The sequence below is a fragment of the Ipomoea triloba genome, chromosome 4 (genome assembly GCF_003576645.1).
Source record: "Ipomoea triloba cultivar NCNSP0323 chromosome 4, ASM357664v1".
Lineage (NCBI taxonomy): Eukaryota > Viridiplantae > Streptophyta > Magnoliopsida > Solanales > Convolvulaceae > Ipomoea > Ipomoea triloba.
In genome coordinates this window covers 31462668-31484560 of record NC_044919.1, presented here as the reverse complement: position 1 = coordinate 31484560, position 21893 = coordinate 31462668, and the positions used below count along the sequence as shown (strand labels likewise).

Here is a 21893-nt window from a genome sequence, read left to right as displayed (position 1 = left end):
AAATATTGACCATTAAACAATCTAATCTAACGCATAAAAATAGACATCATAGTCCTCTATAATATATTAGTTCTAACCTGAATAGACTTCTATATATATATATATATATATATATATATACACATATATAACTAACAAGTAACAAAAATGGCGGGCCCGCCTAACCTGTGGGCCAAAGGCTGGGCGTTCGGGGCTAGCAAAATCCAGGCCCGTCAAGGAGCAGCCTCTTTGGCCCGACCCGTTAGCCCGTATTGACAACTCTAAGTATAGTGAACCACAAAAGCCCAAATAAACCATTAATCCATATAACGTAATTGGGTATCCAATCAGGCTAGTCCCAGCCCAGCCTTCTCTATAAGTCGGCCTTAGAAAATTATTATGTTGTCCGGTACACAAATGTAGACTTTGTTTACAACCATCAATGTTAGCCCATGTCAGGTCATTGATTCAATCTAATCTAAAAAACACGAGCAATAATTAGCTTGGTTGGCGTGAGTGGCTCGGCACTCTTGCCCCTTAAAGAGGAGGTCGGAAGTTCGATCTCCCCTTGTATATATGGAGAAACCAATATAGCCAGCATGCACTTTACTCGTTAATTGGACCGGCCCGGTGCGAGACACCTCGTAGACCTTCCAAAAAAAAACACACGCACTCACTATTTAAAAAAATTTATTGGATTTTTTTTTATGTGTAACAACAAATAAAATCCAATATAACAAACTTGATCAAATCGCATTTGAAAAATCCAATATAACAAACTTGATCAAGATGTGTTAGCAAAAATTGAAATTGTGACATTTAGATATAAGAAACAAGCCACACTCACACCATGTGCATTGTGTACCTTGATCCACATTACGTATATGTAAACATGTAGTTAATATATTATGTACGTTCAATTTATTTATTTACAACTCGCATATTATAAACTTAGAACAAAGTTAAAAGATGTGCATAATCTGTCAACAGAAGATGTATAATATGTTATCTGAAAGTACATAATATGTGTTTAAAATAATAAAAAAAAAAAAAGTACATAACTGGTTCACAATATAATTTATGTATTAATGCTTGTTTGATTTAACTTTTATAATTTTAAAATGTTGGACCCTAATTTTTATTTTTACAAATTAAATTTAAAGTGTGATTAGCTGCTTGACTTGTATTTCTCCCAGAATACCCATACTTCATGTCTTCACTGTTAGTGTACATGTTCATACTGCATCCACCATTGTTGACAAAATGAAAGCAACTTTTTTTCATTGGATTACTTATAAAGAAAATATGATATGTCTTAACTCTTAAGTAATATTAGTGAGACGTATGGAATTCAACTTAAGTTTAAATTGGAGATGCAAAACTATTAAAAATCTAATAAGAAACATTGTGTACGTTTGAGTTAACGAAGTCAACTTCCTTTTTGTGTGAGCAGCCCTGATGTATAAATCTCTCTCTTTGAGTGTAAAACGGGTCCAAATTTCTAAGAACTTAGGAGTAATTTATGCAATTACTGTTGTTCTTAGTATCTTTACGTTTTATTACTTAATCTTTTATATTTTTACTTTGTTTATTAATGGTTATGTTTGTTAGCTAGATTATTTGTTACTCGTAAAACTAAGAATGGGTATGAAAAGTCTGAACGGAACTTAACTCAATGATTCAGTACGCAATATTTAAGAGAATAGTAGGTACAAAATTTTCAAACCCAAACTTATATTAGTTCCCACTGGCATCAACTTTCACATAAGGTGGCACCATCCAGCTACAAGGTGGGGAACCAAAATAGCTGTTCACCAATATCCTACTACTTCATTCATCTTCACCAACCCCCCTTTCCCATTTCACCTAATCATGGTTAAAAAAGTCCCAAATTCCAGCACATTAACATATTGTTTATTCTAATTTTAAAATTAAAAAACCCAGCACACCGCCTCAAAAAAGAGCGAATGAGTAACATATGATTCACGAATTCTATTATTGTCAATTACTTATCAAAGGGGGAGTGGATGCGGGTTTACTCGTCACTAAAAAAATGATAGCACACGAATAAAGTGGTAAAATCTTGATTTTTTTCTTTTTTTCTCAAACTTTAGCAGTATCATACTCTCGCCGGAAAAACAAGAAAGCAAAAGAACAAATCAATGCCGGCCAACCGTTGGCCGGGAAACAAAGCGTAAAATATGAACAAAAGTTACAATCAATGTCTACAGCCGCCGGGCGAATCGATTCCATCCTCGTCGGCAGCCAAGTCATCTTATTTTAAAAATATAGATTAACTAATGCACTGTCACACACTGTCACGCAATCATGCGACACGTTACTATGATCATATATTATATAAAATAGAAAAATTTTTATACAATCATGTAATAATAATTTAACGTCCGTTAAGTACGAACGTAGATCTAGATCCCGCCGTTCGCCGGCGGTGAAGCCTAGCAGCTACCGGAAGCCTGATTCTCCGATCGGTTCAAAATCGCCGGCATAATCTTTCCCCTCCATGACTCTCTGAACATTTCGGGGTCGCCGGCCGTCCTTCTGCCTTCCACAACGACCAAACCGTCGGTCAAACGATAAACCTCCACGTTGGCGAGGAATTTCCCATTCTGCCCTTCCAGATCGACTCCCCATTCCTTCCTTTTCCTCAGTCTGATCTTCTCCGCCGCGGCGAATCCCTTGATTCGCTCAATCACTTTCTCCGGCGCCGAGTCCACCACAATTCTCTCGGAATCGGTGACGGAGCTTGACGCGCCGTCGAACAGTCCGGAGAGGTCTAGCCCGGAGGAGAAGGATATTAGATCGAACGCGTTTAAACAGGACGCGCTTCTATTGCTCGGATCTTCTTCCTTGTTGATTTCCAGGAATTCGTCGTAGAATTTCAGCTTTCCTTTGGATCCTTTCCGGAACCACGGATCTTCGGTGATCTCGTCGATTGTGATCCTCGTCTCCGGATTTGTATCGAGGAGACGAGATAAAAGGCGTTTGAGATCCGGCGACATCCATTTAGGGCACCGAAACTCGCCTTTGTAAATCTTCTTATACATAACCATCAAATTCGGATCGTTAAACGGCAGGAATCCGGCGGTGAGCACGTAGAGAATGACGCCACACGACCACACATCGACCTTGGCTCCGTCGTAGCCTTTCTTCGAGAGAATCTCCGGCGCGACGTAGGCCGGCGTTCCGCAGAGCGTGTGGAGCAAACCGTCCTGGCGGACTTGATCCGTGAGGGCGCTGAGGCCGAAATCGGAGACTTTCAAGTCGCCGTTCTCGTCGAGGAGGAGATTCTCCGGCTTGAGATCGCGGTGGAAGATCCCGCGCGAGTGGCAGTAACCGACGGCGTAGATCAGCTGGCGGAAGTACTTCCGGCTCAGATCCTCGCTGAACCGCCCCTTAGCCACCTTAGCGAAGAGCTCCCCGCCCTTAGCGAACTCCATCACGAAAAATATCTTCGTCTTGGTGGCGAGCACCTCGTGGAGGGTCATGGTGTGAGGGTTGTGGAGGCGGCGCATGATAGAGATCTCCCGTTTTATGTTCCCGATCATGGAGGGGCTCGAGATCTTCTTCTTGTTGATCACCTTAATCGCCACGCTCTGCCCGCTCCTGATGTTCCTCGCGTGGTAAACCTTGGCGAAGGCGCCGCAGCCCAGGAGTTTCCCCACCTCGTACTTCTCGAACAAGGCGTTCTCCTCGGACGCCTGCCAGACGGCGGCGCCCCGCCCGTGTTCGATCCCCGGCACCATCTCCTAAGGATGCCTGAGACCGAACAGAGGAGTAGGAGTTTAAGATGAAATCGATCAAACAAAAAGATCGAGAATGAATTTTTCTTTTTTTTTTTTCCTGTTTTTTCCTTTTCTCGAGGTTGCTTTTGGATTACAATCGCGGGGTGTTCATTTGAAATGGGAAACTGCGAGTCCCAAACGAATCTTAACCATTCAAATTTTTCTCTATTTTGGTGGGTTTTATATGACGAGAATGTTTCGCATTTGTTGACTGCTTTTGGGCCAGGCTCTTTATTTGATTTGAGTTGGCTGGCTTCTTACCCAATAACGTTTCGCCACGTGCTCCCGCGGCTGCCCCACCACCAAAATTTTCCCGCATAACGCGTTTAAAATTTAGATATTTCAAAAAATATGTTGAGAGAATCAAATTTCATACGTTTCTTTTAACATACTTTCCATCTACGGAGTATAATTTATTTATTTAACTTTTTTTTTTTTAAGTACTAACTCTATTACAATATAGTATATCGCCTCCATGAGGCTCGAACACAATAAAATCACCGATTAAATTTTAGTTTTCAGTGAGAATTGAACCCGCACTGTTGCCTATCTTTAAATTTGGCGACAAACTAACTACGTTAAGTCCGGAGAGCATCTATCATTTATTTTACCATTTTAATTAGGTGGGCAACTGTTGATTTTTAGTTAATAATAAAAAAAATTAACATAGACATAATTAGTTGGAAATTGAAACAATCAACATTATTAAATTTCATAATCGGTAATCAATCAAAAATTGATTATTGCTTATCTTTATGCGTAAAACTTGTTGAATTCTTGTACATTTTCGGTGTCTAAGCCATTACTAAATTTCAAATTTTCTTGTAATTTTTTTTTTGTGTATTAACCATACAAGAATCTGAAATGGATACTTTGAAAAAAAATAATAATATCAAACGCATATAACTAATGCATATTTAGCTGGCTGTCTTATCATATAGTGATAGGTATGCACCGAATAGTATATAGTTGTATGTTGCTAATAAATGGAATAATGATTTGGAATCATTAGTTGCGTTCAACTTTGATCATTCAACAACAAAATGATGATGACTACCATAGCATATGCGTTTTATACTTGAAAAGGAATTGATATTTTTCTCGTGTTGCATTTAATTAGTATAATAACTTTATAATGAAATAGTATTTTCGTGAAATAAGTGTATTTAGTTTGTTACTTGATTCATATTCTATTTGTTATAAATTTGTAAAATAATTCCGTGATTAATGAACAATTTGTTTTGTAATGCGAATAATAATTACAAAATATTTAAGTTGTTTATAATATTAAAAAGTTTATTTTTTTTTGTATTTTGTCACATGTCATGTCACACCGTATTTACTTGAATGTGCGCCATATATATGTCACACAGCGCTCATACACAATGCATGACAAACAGGGTAAACACGCGCACACAAATGTGTATACACTACATATAGTCATATATGTCATGCACACAATAATACAATATATTGGGACATGTATCAGAATTTCAATACACCTATAATCAATGATTCAATGCAAGGTAGTGGATGGGACACGAGCATACCAGATGACCACTCTATGATTTCCTACTTATTCAAAATTATAAGGCAAATTATCTAAATGTACAAATATCGAGTCTTAGTACTCAATAAACATATAATCTTTTATAATTATATAATTATGATTTAGCAAAATGTAAAATAATGATTCCATTCTTGTATGTAAACCCTGGAAACCTTTGCACAATCATATACGGAATATTAAAATGCACTACTAACAGCTCTTTCCCAACTATAGTTATATTCATATTTTTTTTTCTTATTATTTGGTTGTTGAATTAGTGTAATCGATCAACTAGTAGTCTAGTATTCAAAACTCAATGAACCAAATAGCCTAAGGTGAGATTTATATAAACGGATTTGTGATTAATTAATATAAAAAAATTCGTGTATTTATCCCGAATATTGGGTTGCATTTACTGATTTGATACATTTTTCAAAAAAAAAAATGAAAAATAAAAAATTAAACGTTGTCTTAGGCCTTCTCCAATAGTTAAGAGTTTGGTTTAGTTTTTGAAGAGATTTTGTAAGTGTGATTAGGAAAGAGAAAATAGGGGTAGAGGGAAAAAAGAAAAGGAAAAATAAAACAAAATTAAAAAACAAAAAAAAAAGATAATTTACGTGCCTAGGCGGGCTTCGTGAGGCGCAGTTATTATGGCATTTGGTGGGCCCTATTGGGGCTGACAAAATTTTGAAATAGCAAGAGAAAAGCACCTCTTCAATTTTATCTTTTCATTTGTTTAAAAAATATACATGTCAGTTTTTTTTCTTAAACTTTGTGTCCAATATAGCTAATGGGATGACCTTAGAAATTAGAATCTTAGTCTCTTTCGTCGTTCCTTCGATCAATCATATCAATGGTTGTCTTTTGTATTTAAAACGGGGAAAAAATGCAAACCGTGTTGGACTATTCTATATAAATAATATATTTTATATATTTCAGAAGTCAATAGCCACTGCCCACTGGACGTCTGGACGGCTTCGATGACAATATAGAATAGCGTAGCTGCTAGGATAGTCGGTTATAAGTTATAACGACCAAAAAAGTCGGCGGGGACGTGATCCAGTTGGAGTGGACTGGAGACGGATAACGCCGACATCGTTAAACAACATGAGCAAATCCTCACGCCAACTTAGAACTTACTCATAAATTTTATTTATTAAAATCAACATACCGCTCCTAGTGACAACAGGAGAGGAAATGTTATTGGAAAAATTTAGAAGGGAAAAAAAAAAAGATTAAAATATTATATTTTTTTTTTTGATGGATTATACTTATTCAATTGGTCGATAAATTTATCAATTTATGTATCTTTATAAGTTTAGTGGACAAATTAAAAGGCAATTGAGTGAGTGTGACAGGAGGCAAAAACATGGTTCGATGTCAAGTGCAACTTGTTTGATCAACTGAAATGTTAGGCAATATAGGAGGAGGCAAGTGAAAGCATGGAAACAGCGCAGCTCACCTTTAATTTTAGTACAAATGACTAAATGTATAGTATAAATAGCTCGGGTTACCCACTAAAGTGGACATTTTATACTCTCTATACTTTTTATATATCGCTAAACTATTGTATTCAATGGTACATAATTTCGTGACTGACCAATTGACATCTTGTCATTCTCTTGTATAATACTTTTAGGGTGGGTTTGGTTTGCACATGGGAATTAAAATCGGAGTGGGTATCAAATATTTGATAATTGTAATGGGTTTTGGTGAAAGTATTTGCATGTTTGGTAGTAGGGTGGAATGAGAATGATTATTAATAGTTGGGGAAGAGAATGAATGGAAATGAAACCCTTATTTTATTAGAGAATGAGTTTTGTAATTAATGTGGTAATCAAAACCTATAGTAGTGTTCTAAAAACATGTCAACCAAACAATAATGGTATGTTTGGTTGACAGGTAGTTATATATAGGAATGGATATCAAAATCGTCGTTATTGTTTGGTTGACAAGTTTTTAGAGCACTATTATGAGTTTTGATTACCCCATTAATTGCAAAATTCATTCTATAATAAAATAAGGGTTTCATTTCCCTTCCTCCTACTCTTCCCCAACTATTAATAATCATTCTCATTCTACCATATTACCAAATATGCAAAATACTTTTACCAAAACTCATTACTATTACCAAGTATTTGATATCATTCCGATTCCGACTCTCATGTGCGAACCAAACACACCCTAACAATGACTTTGATACACATTCCTAATGACTAAACCTGTCAACCAAACAAACCCGTCTTCTAATTTCACTATAGCAATCCTAAACCCCCGATTGAATTTATGATATCAACTCATATATTTTAATTTTTAACTACAATCTTTCTAGCCAAGGACCTTGTAGTCCAGTGGCATCAAACCCTTCCCTTTATACTGACTCAGTGGAGTCAATACTGACTCTTGTGCTTCAATAGGTTGAGAAAGTAATTATGAACAGATCTGCATTCTAATAAAGTTATAGTATTCAAAAAAAAAAAAAACTACAATCTTTCCTTCTTGACGTTACATTAACTTAATGAACTTTTTAAATATTTGATTATTAAATAAATTATTTTTATTCAGTGGTAACTTCAACTAATTCATTGACATCTTAATGAATAAAAGTCACGTCAAGAGATGAAAAAATTGGACCCAAAAAAAAAAAAAAGCACGAAGAGAGAAAAAAAAAACATTTTCGTTTTTTTTTAATAAACATTTTCGTTTATTTTTATGGAAAAACATTACATCTTTTTTCGGTGGTTAAGGATAGTGACAAGCTTTTAAACATTTTTGGATTGTTTAAAACTTTTGAAAATTGCTATTTCTGAAAAGAAAAGAAAAAAAAAACTGCAAAACATGGAAGCTTGTAATAACTAATTGCAAAAAGAACTCTGATTGTCTGTTCACTTTACAAGGAAATAAATTATTTTATAAAATTCAATTTTGCATAATTGAAAACGAACACAAAAAAAAAATTAAAATAAATAAAATTTCATTATGATGAATGGGATCGCTTGATGCATTTATTGTGGGCCTATAGATTGTTATGAATGAAACATATGGTAAAATAAGCCCATCAAACTTTCATTTCAATTTTCTTTTGCTTAAGCCTAAAAGGTTCCAATTGTTATATAGTTGATTATGTTCCGCACATCATTATGTGGATCATAGTCTAATACGATTATCAAATGAAAATGAAAACGTAATATAATTAAAATGTTACTTTAGTGTTGCTAAAATGAAATTAATGTGTATGAAAAATGAAACTAAACAACAGAACACTCCTTGTTTGGTCATTGTGATGGGCTGATTTGGCGTCATTTTAGTGTACATAAACAGGTCCCGCTTGGTTTGTGGAAAATATTTGAGGGAAAATGAAATTGAAATTTCATGGAAAATAAATTATCATGAAGATTGATTTTATTGTTTGGTTAGTGAAAAAGAAAATAATGTGAATATTGATTTGATTATTTGATTGATGTTGGAATGGTAAGTAATAATGAGTATAAAGACTAAAATTTCTCTACACAATGATAATGATATTAAAAGTAATAAAGGTAAAATTGTCCAACCATGTGATACTTTCTTCCAAACTTCCATGAAAACAAAATATAACCCACTTCTCTTGGAAAACTTTATCCTGAAAACTAAGAAAATTATTTTCATATGGAAAAAGTTTTCCATGAACCAAACGAGGAAAATGAAATTTTCCCCAAATTTAAGTAAAACATTTTACATCCAACCAAAATGTTCTTATAGTAGCCAGACTATCTTTATCATTGCTATAGTCTCTTACTCTTGAAAGTTAATCATACTTTTACACCACCAAACTTACAATTCTTTTACTATTTTTATTTACATCCATTCAATGCTCACAATTTCAAAAGTTGACATAGTTTCAAATAACATTATAATATAATAATAATAATAATTAAAATAAAAATAAAAACAAAATGTTGTCTTTTGTCAATTTGAAAATTAGAGCAAGTCTAAATAGTAGCAAACTTTTGGTGATTTTTGTCAAGCTACATGTGCAAGGAGGAGAGAGGGGAGAGAGAAACGGGCAGAGAAAAGAAAAAAGATAAAAGAAGAAAAAGTTGACAATGAATAATGTTAGAGAATGCTTCATTTGGCTTTTAACTAAGAGTTGGAACCCACAAAAATTCTTGATTTGCAGGAGAAAAATCAATAAAAATTTATTTGTCAAAAATAAATGCATAACTTTTTTTTCTTCAATAAAAATTTTAAATGGGAATGCTCCAAACTGGCATAGTGACATCCCCTTTTTAAAAATTAAAATAATAATTCATGTCATCTTAAAATAAGAAATATTGCAGGGATAAATCCCAGTCTTATGTTTTGAGTGTTGCATACATAACTTGACAAGTTTGGCTATTGCAGGTTTAGGTGAGCCAATAGGCATTACTCTTGGCCATCTAAGACTCAGACAAATCTTTCTAAAAGATTGGATTCACTCTTCGAATGAATAGACCCGCTAAATTGTCTTGAGGGTATTAGGTCATCTTCAATAATGTGAATTTTTTGAGAATATTTTACATGTGTAATTAGAAAAGAGAAAATAAGAGTAAAAAAAAAACAAACAAACAAACAAAAGTAAAATCTGTAAAATAATAATAATAATAATAATAAATTTACGTGTCCAAGCGTGAGAGTTGCACCTCATGCATGATGAGACGTAACTCCTTCCTCATTTGTGAACCTCACATTTCAAAAAAACAAAAAAACAAAACAAAACAAAAAAAAATACCTTAAATTAGCAACCATTCCCTTTCTCTTTCTTCCCTCTCTCTTCCAATTTGTCAAAAGCCTTCTAAAAAACTGTAATAAAATGGCTAATGGAAATGGCCTTATCCATTTATCCATGTCACAAAAATCTTTTTGGGACAGAAGGCGTAGGATTTTTCCTCACAATTGGTGCTCCAAAAAGCTCTCATGCCCAAATAGAAAAAGGAACTTTATTGTTATAATTATTAAAAATAATAATAATAATAATAATAAACAGCTTTTACTACTTTTTCTCTTTATTTGTTCACTTTGTATTGGATGGGGTTGAAGAGCAGCGACAACAATGGCAGAAAATTGCAACTTTTATTTCCCGTGCCAATTTTTGGAAATTCAAAATGCCCTTTGCTTTTCAGGGAAGTAGTTTTCTTTTGCAGCTTTTGCCGTATTTAAACCAAAAAAAAAATCAAAAATCAAAAGGCTTTACTGAGTAAATTAAATATATAATTCTTATATTTAAATATTTACTGAGGCTTGAACCAACAACCTCTCATATGAGAAAACAACTTGATGTCACTAGATCACAAGATCCTTAACAAATTTAACAATAGTTAAATAACAAAAAGTGACAACATGTATAATTAATAAAAATAATACGCTGTATTCAAAAAAATAATAATAATACTCTGACTCATTTTACCTGTTTTACTTTCTTTTTTAATTTATCATAAAATAGTGTCTTATTTCTAAAATTGAACATAACTAACATTCTACATTTTTCAATTTACTCTTTTGACTTTTTTAAATTTCTAGACAACTAATGGGGTAAGTACAATTGTGCTTTCTACAAATGACGCTTACTATTGATGGGCAAAATTAGAAAGTTAGTAACATTTGTTATATTGTATTAAAAATCGTGTAAAAAAGCAATAAACATGGTTAACGTGGTGGCTCAGCACCTCGTCCTTTAAGCACGAGGTTGGAGCTGTAAATGTGACAAACAATTAAGGACGGAGGGAGTAATTATTTTTCTTTAATTGCAAAAAGTGTTACTCTATACATTTCATTTTGTATGTTACTCCTTTTTTTAAAAGATTTTGTATGATACTCCTAATTTTTCTCTATGCAATAAAGAGGATAATTTTTAAATTATTATTTTTTGAATGTTTGAAGTTCCATCTGATTTTTAAAAAATTATGTTAGATTGTTTTTAATTAATAAAGTTGCATGATTATTCTTGGTTAGTGGGTAGATTTCGAAAATTAATAAAATATGATAGGAGTTTAGGTAAGAACAATACAGTCCCAAGATTAAAATTTTGCATTCTGCAGCGCATCCAAGAATTATCTCGGTGGGACCCCACTGACAGAGAAGGTACTCGAATCTCCATTGCCAACTTTTTATTTTATACATTTGCCCCAAAAATAATTTTTATCCTTTCAATTTAGGGGCTCAGTCTCATTTTTTGTATTCGATTGGATTATCAAGAATTTACCGAAGTTATTTATAAATTAATTACAAAATATTTATATTGTTAAATTTAATATTCATAAGTAATATTTATATGTTTAAACATTATATTAAAAGTATTATGGAGCATTAAGCATAAAACAATAAATTAAAAATTTTTAAAACAATAAAGAAAATAAGTAAAAAAAAATAGAGTTGATTTGATCAATAAATATTATATATGCAAATAATACATATGGAGTAAATTTTTTTTCAAAATGCATAATTTTACAAAAAAAAAACAAAACAAAACAAAACAAAACAAAAAAAGACACACAATGAAAAGTGCAATACATGTTCTAATCCCCTCAATGATAAGAAAATTAAAAGATTAAAGAATTTTTCTTTTTGTTTTATCATAGATTTCTTCAAGTCAAGATACATTTGGATCCACATATTGAGATTAATCATGTTTGGTAAGACTTCAAACGATAACAAATTAACACATTTTCTTATTAGTTTTAGGGTAGTTGCATTAACACTGTTTTGCACGAGATCTTTGGTTAATATTTAACACTCACACCATCTCATTTACACAACGGGTCGGAAATAATAGTTGAGATGGAATTTTTTGGTGAAGTTAGTGTGATATCAATGATGTTGGGAAATTGTATGGGAAGAATTTGTATTTTTGAAATTTATAGGGATCTTAATATAAATAATTCAAAATCTGTGTCTCCTCTGTCCTCCCTCTCTTGCTCTGTGTCAGTAGTAGGCAGTACACACTCCTAAAAAAGATTCCCTCTAATTTATTTCTTCCATTTTTTTTTCTATTTTTGGGGGTAATTTATAACTATTTTTTGTGCTGTTCTTCTTGTGATCGTTATCTCCTCCCTTAACACTCCCAAGGCCAAATTGATTAACTCTCTGTTTAGCCGTAGCTGAACAGAAAGCTCGAGAATTGCTGAGTTGTAATGTGACAGACCCGGATATCCAAACCTGAAGAAATCCTGAAACCTCCCATTCCCTTTCTATTCTCCTGGACTTTTCTGATTGGGACTTGTTTATTTGATCCTTTTTTGCTTCAAAGTTCAGAGCTTTAGCTCAATCTCCTTTGCTCTGTACTCTGGGTTTGTGGTGTTCTTGCTCAGTTTCAAGCATTTTTCCTCCCTGAAGTAAGCTTTTCCACCCTTTAAGTGTACACAAATCTTTGCCTTTTCTGTTTTGGTTTCGTGTTTGAAATGTGTAGAACCCTAGATCTGCTGTGATTGTTGTATTGGGGATTTGGGGTTTAAGCATTTGAGTGGGTAAAGGAATAGTTTTTTGGGTTGTTTTATTATTTTTAAATCTGGGTGTTTCACTGTTAGGATGTTAATCGGACATTGAGCCCTTAAACCTCGGGGGGTTTGGTGAAGCCCAACGTTTTAAGGTCATTTGTTTAAGGTTATCTCAGCGGGAATCATGGCTGTTCTTTCCCCAATGTAGTAACCAAGTTTCAAGATTAAACCCCAAAGTTTCATATTATTTTGAATTCTTTAGCCTGCACTTGCTCTGCATATCAGAATCAAAGTCAGTGGTTTAGGTGTGGGGTTAGTGGTTAGATCCTTACTTTTAGATATTCAAATGGGGTTGGATCTACAGAATCAGAGAATGGAATGTGCAGTGAAGATCTCTAAGCCCCAGTCCAACAATATTTCAGAAATTGTTTCCAAAGTTGCTAAGGCTTGTAGATATAGGTCCATTGGGGTTTTTAGTTCTGAAAACCCACACTTGAATTACCATGGTCTATCACTAGCCAGTGGCAAGTATGGTCCCTTGGTAACTGAGGAGAGTGGTAGTGATGTAACTGAGGAAGGTGAATCGAATGCGGTTAAAGTTCATCCCGAGCCTGTTGGGGTTCGGGGTGAAGTAAAGAACTGTAGTGTTGGGGTTCAGGGTGAAGTGAAGAGGTGCGGTGATGGGGAGATCTCGAAGTTGTTTGATGGGGTTTCTGCGTTGAAATTGGCTTATGTTCAGCTCCAGCAGGCTCACGTGCCTTATGATCCCGATAAAATCCGAGCTGCAGATGAGGTTATTGTGTCTCAGCTTGAATCGCTGTGCAGGATTAAGCAAGCTTACAAAGGGAGGCAGATGAAGGGATCGAAATCTGCCTCTGCTTGTTCACCGATTTTACTTGGAGAAATCCGGGTTCGAGAGAAGCTTTTGAATCAATTGAAGTCTGGGGTCAAAGAAAAGGAGTCTAAGGTGGTTGCTTTGCAGCAAGAGCTTCGGGATTCAGTGTCGAGGAATAAGAGGTTGGGTGAGGAGCTTAAGAAGAGAGACGAGGATGTTAAGGTTTTGAATTTCTCGTATGTGGAGGAAATTGTTGGAGCAGTGTCAAAGGCTATACACGACTTTGCCAAGCCATTAATCACCTTGATGAAGGTCTCGGGCTGGGATTTAGACCAAGCAGCTAACTCAATTGAAGGCTCGGTTGTTTACTCCAAGAGGTCCCACAAAAAATACGCATTTGAAGCCTATATTGCTCGGAGAATGTTTCATAGATTCTCATTCCAATCGTCAAGTCTTGATACTCTGAAGAAGTATGATGACCCAATTGATGCCCTAATCGAAGATCCAAAGTCAAGTTTTGCCACATATTGCAGAGAAAAGTATCTATCAATAGTTCACCCCGCAATGGAAATAGCATTCTTTGGCAATGTCGACCATCGGACATTTGTGAGCAATGGATTTCATCCACCAACACCTTTCTACGCAGCATTTGTCAAAATGGCCCGATCCGTTTGGATTCTTCAAGGCACTGCTGCATCGGTGCAACCAACGTGTGACATATTTAGAGTAGAGCGAGGGCGTGAGTTCTCAAATCTTTACATGGAGTATGTGGAGGAAATAAGCGAAGATAGCGTTCCATCAAACAAGGAGCAAGAAAGGCTCAAAGTCGAATTCATGGTCATGCCCGGATTCATAATTGGTGATAACATTATCAAGTCTCGGGTTTATCTATCAAAAACATAACTTTTGTGCTGAAACATCCTTGACGAAACTGGTAAGTGCCCTATTGCCAATGCAGACCTTATATTCTATGAAAAACATGCGATTTTGCGGTTTTGAAATATAGATGACATAGATCGGGTAAATGCATTGATGTTATTGTAGTTGGTGGAACTTGTTTCTTCAAGGTAACGCTTTCAATGTTCTAATCATGTAATGAGCAATCTGTTGCTTTTCCCATTGTAAATATATATATATATCTTAACTAATACTCCATAGTAAATTTCTTAGTTATTTTGTGTTCCCCATTCATCATTGCCCATTTTTACCTTGTTTATCACATTAATTACAACCTGTGCGTAGAATGTTTGTAAATGCAGTAAAAACTATAAATCGATTTGAAGACTTGAAATCGTTTGTAGGAAAGAAAGTATTATTGTTGTGTAGAATCCCGGGGAAGTAATTCACTGCTGTCTCTGGGAAACAGATCCTTGCATAGCTCTCCGTAGAATCTAGACACGAGATCAATGAACACGGGAGACTTGAGGCTCTTCCAGCAGCGAAGAAGCTCTTCTACGTCCACCAAGTCTCCCGTTTTCCCTTCCTCGAGGATCATCTCGACCAAGTAGTTCTCGAACCTCCTGCACGCCGCGTCTTCTGTGTCATCCCGAGCAAAACCCTCCACCCCCCTTGTAGCCTCTGTGCTCATTCTCTTGTGAGATTGTTGTGTTATTGGTGTTTTGAATGTTGAGGAAGTTGAAGGCTTCTTATAAAAGGAGGGGCTTGGAGGCTTCAACTTCATGTGTGGAACATTAGGGATTGAGAATGACAGAGTGTTGATGAAGGAAAGGGAGATGCTGGAGAATGATTGTTGTTGTTGTTGTTGTTAGCTATGTTGCTTTCAGGATCGTTAACAATGTGAAGAGTTGGTTGGTGTGTTTGGGTATTTGATTAGTTTAAGGAATACAAAATCCATTATTGCCCTCGTTGCAAACTCGGCCCGAAGCTGGAGAGTGATTCACAGGTGACCTGGCAAAAAGCTAGAGAGTGATTTACAAGTGACTCGACATAAAGCTAGAGAGTAATTCACAAGTAACGGTCATTAATAAAAATCAAACAATATCAAATAATATTGTAACAATGAAGTCCCTCATGTCCATAAAGACCATAATGTTGAAGGTGCAACTATGGTAATATTTAATGACTAGTGATCCCTCACCCTAAAGACCCGACCTTAATAGGATGATAGAGGGATAAATTATAGATACATTCATGATCCAACGGTCTCTTAGGTTGGAGAGCTCGTGTCTAATTTAGATTCAATTGGATACTTTTGTGGAGCTTGATTCTTCTTGAGGTGAAAGTGTAATTCAAAACTCTTTAACATGACATACTTTTTCTCCAAATTAAAATTATTATATAATCTTACAATTACATTAACCGTTCTCACCCAGCAGGTGAGGCAGCCAATTTACAAGTAGTCAATAAATATAATGAGTTTATGAGAGTGTTGATAACATGTTGACCAGATCTTTTTTAACTTAACCAAAAATATTTGAATTTGACTGTGGAGTCATAAAACTATTGAGCCTATTGATTAGAACATATAACAAAAGTATTACTCCAGCAAAGTGTCATCATTTTCCATACTATATATTTCCCCTTTCAACTTCAGTATCAGATATCGAGAGAAAAGCACAAAGAATCTGTGAATTGAAATGGGGAATCACAGGTTCAGATTATCAGATATGATCCCAAACGCCTGGTTCTACAAGCTCAGAGACATGAACACTACAAGAACCAGAAACTCTCACCCCAAGAAGAAACACGCGCCGCCGTCCTCCTCCCCCACCTCCACCGCCACCACCACCTTCTACCACCTCTCTTCTCCTCCACACTCTTACTACCACACCACCGCCTACAACCCCTTCTCTGATCCACCGAAGAGGAAAACAGTATACAAGCCTTCCGAAATTCAAATCGCACAGACCGGCACTACCAGTAGTTCCGAGGAAGATGGTCGCGATGATGATAGCTCTTCTACATTGCCGGAGCTGATCGGATTGGAGGAAAGCGTCGATTTCCGACCGAGAAAACCTGTTTCCAAGGTCTCCGGAGTGAGGCTGCGAGGCAACGATTCTCCGAGAATTGCGGTCCGGAAGATCCGGAGAAGCTCGGCGCGGAACAAGCGGGCGGAGAAGATGGAGTTGCCGGAGAGCGTTGCGATGGTGAAGGCGTCGGTTGATCCGCAGAAGGATTTCAAGGAATCAATGATGGAGATGATCGAGGAGAATGACATGAAATGTTCTAGGGATTTGGAAGAACTTCTTGCTTGTTATCTTTCTTTGAATCCGGAAGAATATCACCACCTCATTATCAAGGCGTTTGAACAAATATGGTTTGAACTGCCTCATCTCGACTTGTAAATCTAAAATCTCTTTCATTTTCAACTTACATTTAGTCCCATGCATTGTAATCTTTTACTTTTTACGGAGTATTTAATATCAATTGTATAATATTATGAAATTTTTCTTTTGCATATGGCCTCCAATATTACCACAAATGTAAAATTAATTCCGGTCGTATTCACAAAATTTGACTCTTATTCAAGAAAATTTTTAACTATTACTCAGGAAAAAAACCGGATGCAAAGATGCCAACCTTAGAATTACATTAATAGTTTGCTAACTGAATTTACATTTAAAAAAAAAAAACTATTTTTACAGTAACACTGAAAGCCGTGATAATGGAATGGTAGAATTGAAGCTAATGAGTAGCGTTTGAGTTTGGGTTGTCGTGGATTGAAAGCAAAGGGTTTATCATGGGAAAAGTTAAAAGATACTTTTTTACATGAAAGATGATGATGGTGAGGTGCAATATTTGGTATTTTGGGTAGTTTTTAGGTAAGATTAAAGTTGATATTATAGTGAAACAGGTTAATGATTAGGTTGGATGAATTCTTGGTTTGTAAGACAAGCGTTGTTTGTTGGAAAAGTGCAAATTTGAGTGACATGTAATAACAAGCAAATTAAATCTTTTTTTTTGATAATAACACAAAAATTTCTGACTTTGCACAAAACTATATCATTGTCCATGAATCCTGTCTTAAGTCCATGAAAAGGCCAAACCCCTAATATCTAAGTGCATGAAGAGGTTAAACCCCTATTATTTATACTTAAAATGAACTCTCACTGAAAATATTAATTTTAAGTAAAGCGTTCCCATCTACTAGACTAATGCTCGAACTAGTGAACTAAATCTTCAAACTGTTGCTGATAAATTGAGTCACCATCAATCACTTCCCCAATAGTTGCTAATAATTAGGTTGCATGTGAAGCTTTTCAACTCAATGCTTGCATTGTTGGGTTAATGGCATTTGGCTGTCATTGTAGCCAATTTGCAAGTCAAGACAAACACGAGCCGGATGTTTTGGGCCGAAGGGAATATCCCTACTCCTGGAAAGCTGTAATCAACTCTCTACTCTTGAGAAGCTGTAATCAACTCATCCCAAAGGTAAAACTTAAGAGCATCCTTTGTGACATTTTTTTTTAAAATTTTTGAAAAGTTTTTGTAAATATGATTTAATTTTTGAGAAGTTTTTGTAAATATGATTAGAAAAGAGAATATGAGAGAAGAAAGTGATAAAAAGAAAAGAAAAGAAAAAAAATAAAAGAAAACGAAAAGGCCTGCCGGGTGCGCCTGGTGAGCATTTGCTGTGTGCCCAACACGCACAACTCTTCTTCTCTAACACTATTCCAATAACTCATTTTTGCAGTTGAACCCAACTAATTCTCTCTCCTTCTCTTCCCTCCAAATCATTTATCACTATTCCAAAAACCCCTGAGTTCATATTATTACACAAAAACAGTCACTTTTTCTGTATAATATATAACTTAGGCCTTAGCCCTTAGGGTATGATTTAAGTAGCAATCAACCATGATATCCAATAATTTTTCACTTTTAAAGATGAAAGAATTTGGAAAACATTTTTTCGACTGCCAATATTCAGTCCTTCAAATAAGCACCACTTCAACAAAATGGAAAGAAAACACTATGGAAATTGTCAAAATTCATAGAGCTGTAATCTTTGTTGTGTCACCAACATAGAAGAACAATGTGACATTTGTCCAAAACCTTAACAGACAGAAACATCAAAACCAACATATATTAACTCCGTAACTTCCCTTGAGAGTAAAAGGAAACAGTCTAGTGAGAACAAAATAACACAAGGGGCGTCTAGGTACGGGCAGCAGTTGGTGCTCCTGTGGGTCGTGGGGCTTGACCTGGCTTTGGCTGATCATCCTGCAAAGTCAATTTTATTATAGAACTTTCAATGCTATGATAACTTTAACAGATAAAGTACAATCAACATTTGATGAAACTATTTTTTAAATCACCCTAGTAACCTTTGGAATACCTGATCCTGCCCTTAATCCCCTTCCACAACATTCTGCCCTCCTTGCATGTAACCTATACCCTACTGCACATAACTAACCCCTTTCGCCATATACCCGCCAACACACCCAGCTTAAAGCAAAACCCTACCTCAAGTCTACACTCCCCACCTATAGTATATATGAACCCTATGTACACAAACAAATGCACAAAGATTTGGAAGAAGAATTGGTTTAGAAGGATATCTGCCATTTGCTAAGCTGTAGTATTTCACTATTTTGCTTTCCTCATAACCTTTTACCCAAGTTTTTCAAAGGAAGGAAATGATAGTTAATGTAACACATATATGTGGATAGAGAATTTAAGCCTGGCTCAAAAAACAACACATATCATCAGTTTCATCCAATATAAAAGTTTAAATAAAATATGTAATCTTACTCCTATATAAAAGAGCTCACAATTACAGCCAGTATAGCACAATCATTACATGATGGCAAAAGTTCAATACATAAGCAGTATAGATAAACAGCTTTAAACATGAATGCAAAAGGTAAATGGATTAAATTTAAAAATTAAAAAAAAACAGATAAACTAGCAAAAGTATACGTATTTCAAATTTAAAAGCTCAAAGGTGAAAATAAAGAGAAAATAAAAATACCCTTGGGCGTCTGAAACGCTGTGGAGGCTCACGGACCCTTCTATCAGTACGTGAACGAACCCTAACAACCTTGGAGTGAATTGCACAAGACACACAGTATTGCATTTTCACGTACAGCTTGGGAAGTGTGTACGCTAATCAGAGAGAAAAGCAAATGTCAAATTTTTATCAAAAACTGGAAACAATAGAGTGCAACTGTATGGTATATTACAGAAATCATACAATCAAAGGCACAGGCTTCCTGGACATCCCTGACTGCAGCCTGTTCAACAATATTCCTGACAAGGAATCTCTTGATGGCCTTATCCTGAAAGAATAATTTTAGTTAGAAATACCATATGATGCTTATTGCCTCAAAAATAAGGAAGAGGAATCAAATAGAGCCAGTATCATGAATTTGAAACTATACTGCAATAATGTGCATTACTGCCTAGGCTTGTTTAATATGGCTAATGAGATTATAGATAGAAGCTTTTACAAGTTAGATTACTTAAAATAGATTATAAATTTTAAAACAATTTTGCCTTATTTAAATCTAATGTGCCATAAGTATGAGGTAATTATGGATTAATTATAATTAATTAACACAATCAACAAGAATATGAATACAAAAACATGATCACAATAATGATACTCTCAACTTTCATTCTCTATATCTTAGTTATAAACAAATCCACGGATCCTGTGAAGCATTACAAATAAGATGACTAGTATCAATGGTCGAGATGAATAAAAATTCATCTAAAATTTAATAGATAAGCATGAATTTCAATCCGAATGAACCTCACTGCAACCATATATAAGCTAGCATGCGCAGAAATCATATACAAAAAGTACAGACAACGGAACAACTTTTTTTCAATTGGGGATGGGGTTTACGGACCTTCGGGCAGCATTTGCCGCAGTTGGAGCAGCGGATGAAGTTGACATGGCCGCGGCCGTGCTTGTTGCGGCCTCCGTTCCTTCGCTTGAAAGTCTGCCAATTCAGAAGAAAACACAAAATCAGAAACTGCCGATTCGTAACCAACGATAATTGAAAGAAGAACGCGCAGTGTTATACCATTTTTCTTCGGGAACTCCTCGCGGCTCTGCTCAGACAGGGTTTCTCCAGCAAACAGCGACGTGAAAAATGGCTATGCGAGGGCTATATATACACGCTCTTTCAAAACCCTAAGAAGCAGGCCCAAAAGAGTGGTATACGATTAGCATAGGCCCAATATATAAGTGTTAATGGACCAGCCCTAGTAGGTTTAGGTCCTATTGCAACCAACAGATAAGTGTTAATGGTCTAACAAGTATTGATCAGTAATTAATTTTTAGTACATTGAATGTTACTCTATATTTTTTAATGGGTTGTTGGTTGGACGTAATTGTAATTCAATTACAATACAATTCTTTGGCCATCCAAATTATACTGTTTGGTTAGAAAAAATTACAATTCTCTCATTTTGTTGAACTGCAATTCATATCCTCTCATAAGATTTGCAATTCAATGGGAAGGAAAGAGAAAAAGGATATAAATACTTTTTTACCTTTAATTATTACTAGTAAATTACCCGTGCGATGCACGAATTAATTTTTATATTATATATTTAAATAATAAAAATTAAAGGTGAAGTTATAAATAATTATAATATTTGAGAGTGTATGTTTATTTATTTGTTTATAAGATCAATGCAAAAGTATCAATAATATATGACTCATTTAATTACATTTATTTTAAAAAATTTGCTATATAATATGATTTATGTAACTTGTGATCACGATTTTATGGGTTCTTTTTTAGTAACTTTTGAGGACTATTTTGTAGCTCTTATTTTTATTATTCACCCCTATATATACACTATCCACCTTATTATTAAACATACAGGATTTGTTTAATACAATATAAAGGATTTGATTTTGTAAAATATTTAATAGTATTTATAATGATTTATAATATTTTCTATATTTAGAAATAAACATCCTATACTTATAATAAATTACCCGTGCGATGCACGAATAAACTTTATATATATATATATATATATATATATATATATGGTAGAGTTCAGGTGCAGCCACCCCTTAACATGCGGTCAGTGCGACCGCACCACTATGTATACAAATATACACCACTCAATGTTAGAAAATGCATCACACAAATATGCATCATTAAGTACGCATCACCAAAAAACACACCACTAGATATTCAAATATACACCACACAATGTTAGCAAATGCACCATTAGGGGCAGGGGAGTTATGGTGCATTATTTTGGCTGTGTGATGTATTTTGTGTATTTTCATTGTGGTGCGTTTTCTAACATTGAGTGGTGTGAACCGCATCGACCGCACCGGAAGG

At 35.1% G+C, this 21893-nt stretch overlaps 5 protein-coding genes across 5 annotated transcripts; 2 read left to right on the top strand and 3 right to left on the bottom strand.

The window, feature by feature from the left end:
* Nucleotides 1-2052: 2052 nt before the first annotated feature.
* Nucleotides 2053-3941, bottom strand: LOC116016480 (CBL-interacting serine/threonine-protein kinase 11-like). Its single transcript, XM_031256760.1, has one exon. It carries the CDS (start codon nt 3741-3743, stop codon nt 2436-2438), a length of 1308 nt encoding a protein of 435 aa, XP_031112620.1. The 5' UTR covers nt 3744-3941; the 3' UTR covers nt 2053-2435.
* Nucleotides 3942-12351: 8410 nt separating this feature from the next.
* Nucleotides 12352-14791, top strand: LOC116015450 (protein GRAVITROPIC IN THE LIGHT 1). The gene is made up of 2 exons (XM_031255519.1): nt 12352-12680; nt 12873-14791. The coding sequence occupies exon 2, from the start codon at nt 13129-13131 to the stop codon at nt 14518-14520; it is 1392 nt and encodes a 463-aa protein (XP_031111379.1). The 5' UTR covers nt 12352-12680; nt 12873-13128; the 3' UTR covers nt 14521-14791.
* Nucleotides 14632-15351, bottom strand: LOC116015451 (transcription repressor OFP17-like). Its single transcript, XM_031255521.1, has one exon. It carries the CDS (start codon nt 15296-15298, stop codon nt 14930-14932), a length of 369 nt encoding a protein of 122 aa, XP_031111381.1. The 5' UTR covers nt 15299-15351; the 3' UTR covers nt 14632-14929.
* A 755-nt stretch (nt 15352-16106) lies between these two features.
* On the top strand, nt 16107-17016 carry LOC116017601 (transcription repressor OFP2-like). The gene has a single exon (XM_031258211.1). The coding sequence runs from the start codon at nt 16215-16217 to the stop codon at nt 16920-16922; it is 708 nt and encodes a 235-aa protein (XP_031114071.1). The 5' UTR covers nt 16107-16214; the 3' UTR covers nt 16923-17016.
* A 1484-nt stretch (nt 17017-18500) lies between these two features.
* LOC116015009 (40S ribosomal protein S26-1-like) lies at nt 18501-20723 on the bottom strand. Its single transcript, XM_031254993.1, has 5 exons — nt 20610-20723; nt 20433-20525; nt 19772-19856; nt 19550-19683; nt 18501-18798 (listed from the first exon to the last, which is right to left on the bottom strand). The coding sequence occupies exons 1-5, from the start codon at nt 20610-20612 to the stop codon at nt 18733-18735; spliced, it is 381 nt and encodes a 126-aa protein (XP_031110853.1). The 5' UTR covers nt 20613-20723; the 3' UTR covers nt 18501-18732.
* Nucleotides 20724-21893: the final 1170 nt, after the last annotated feature.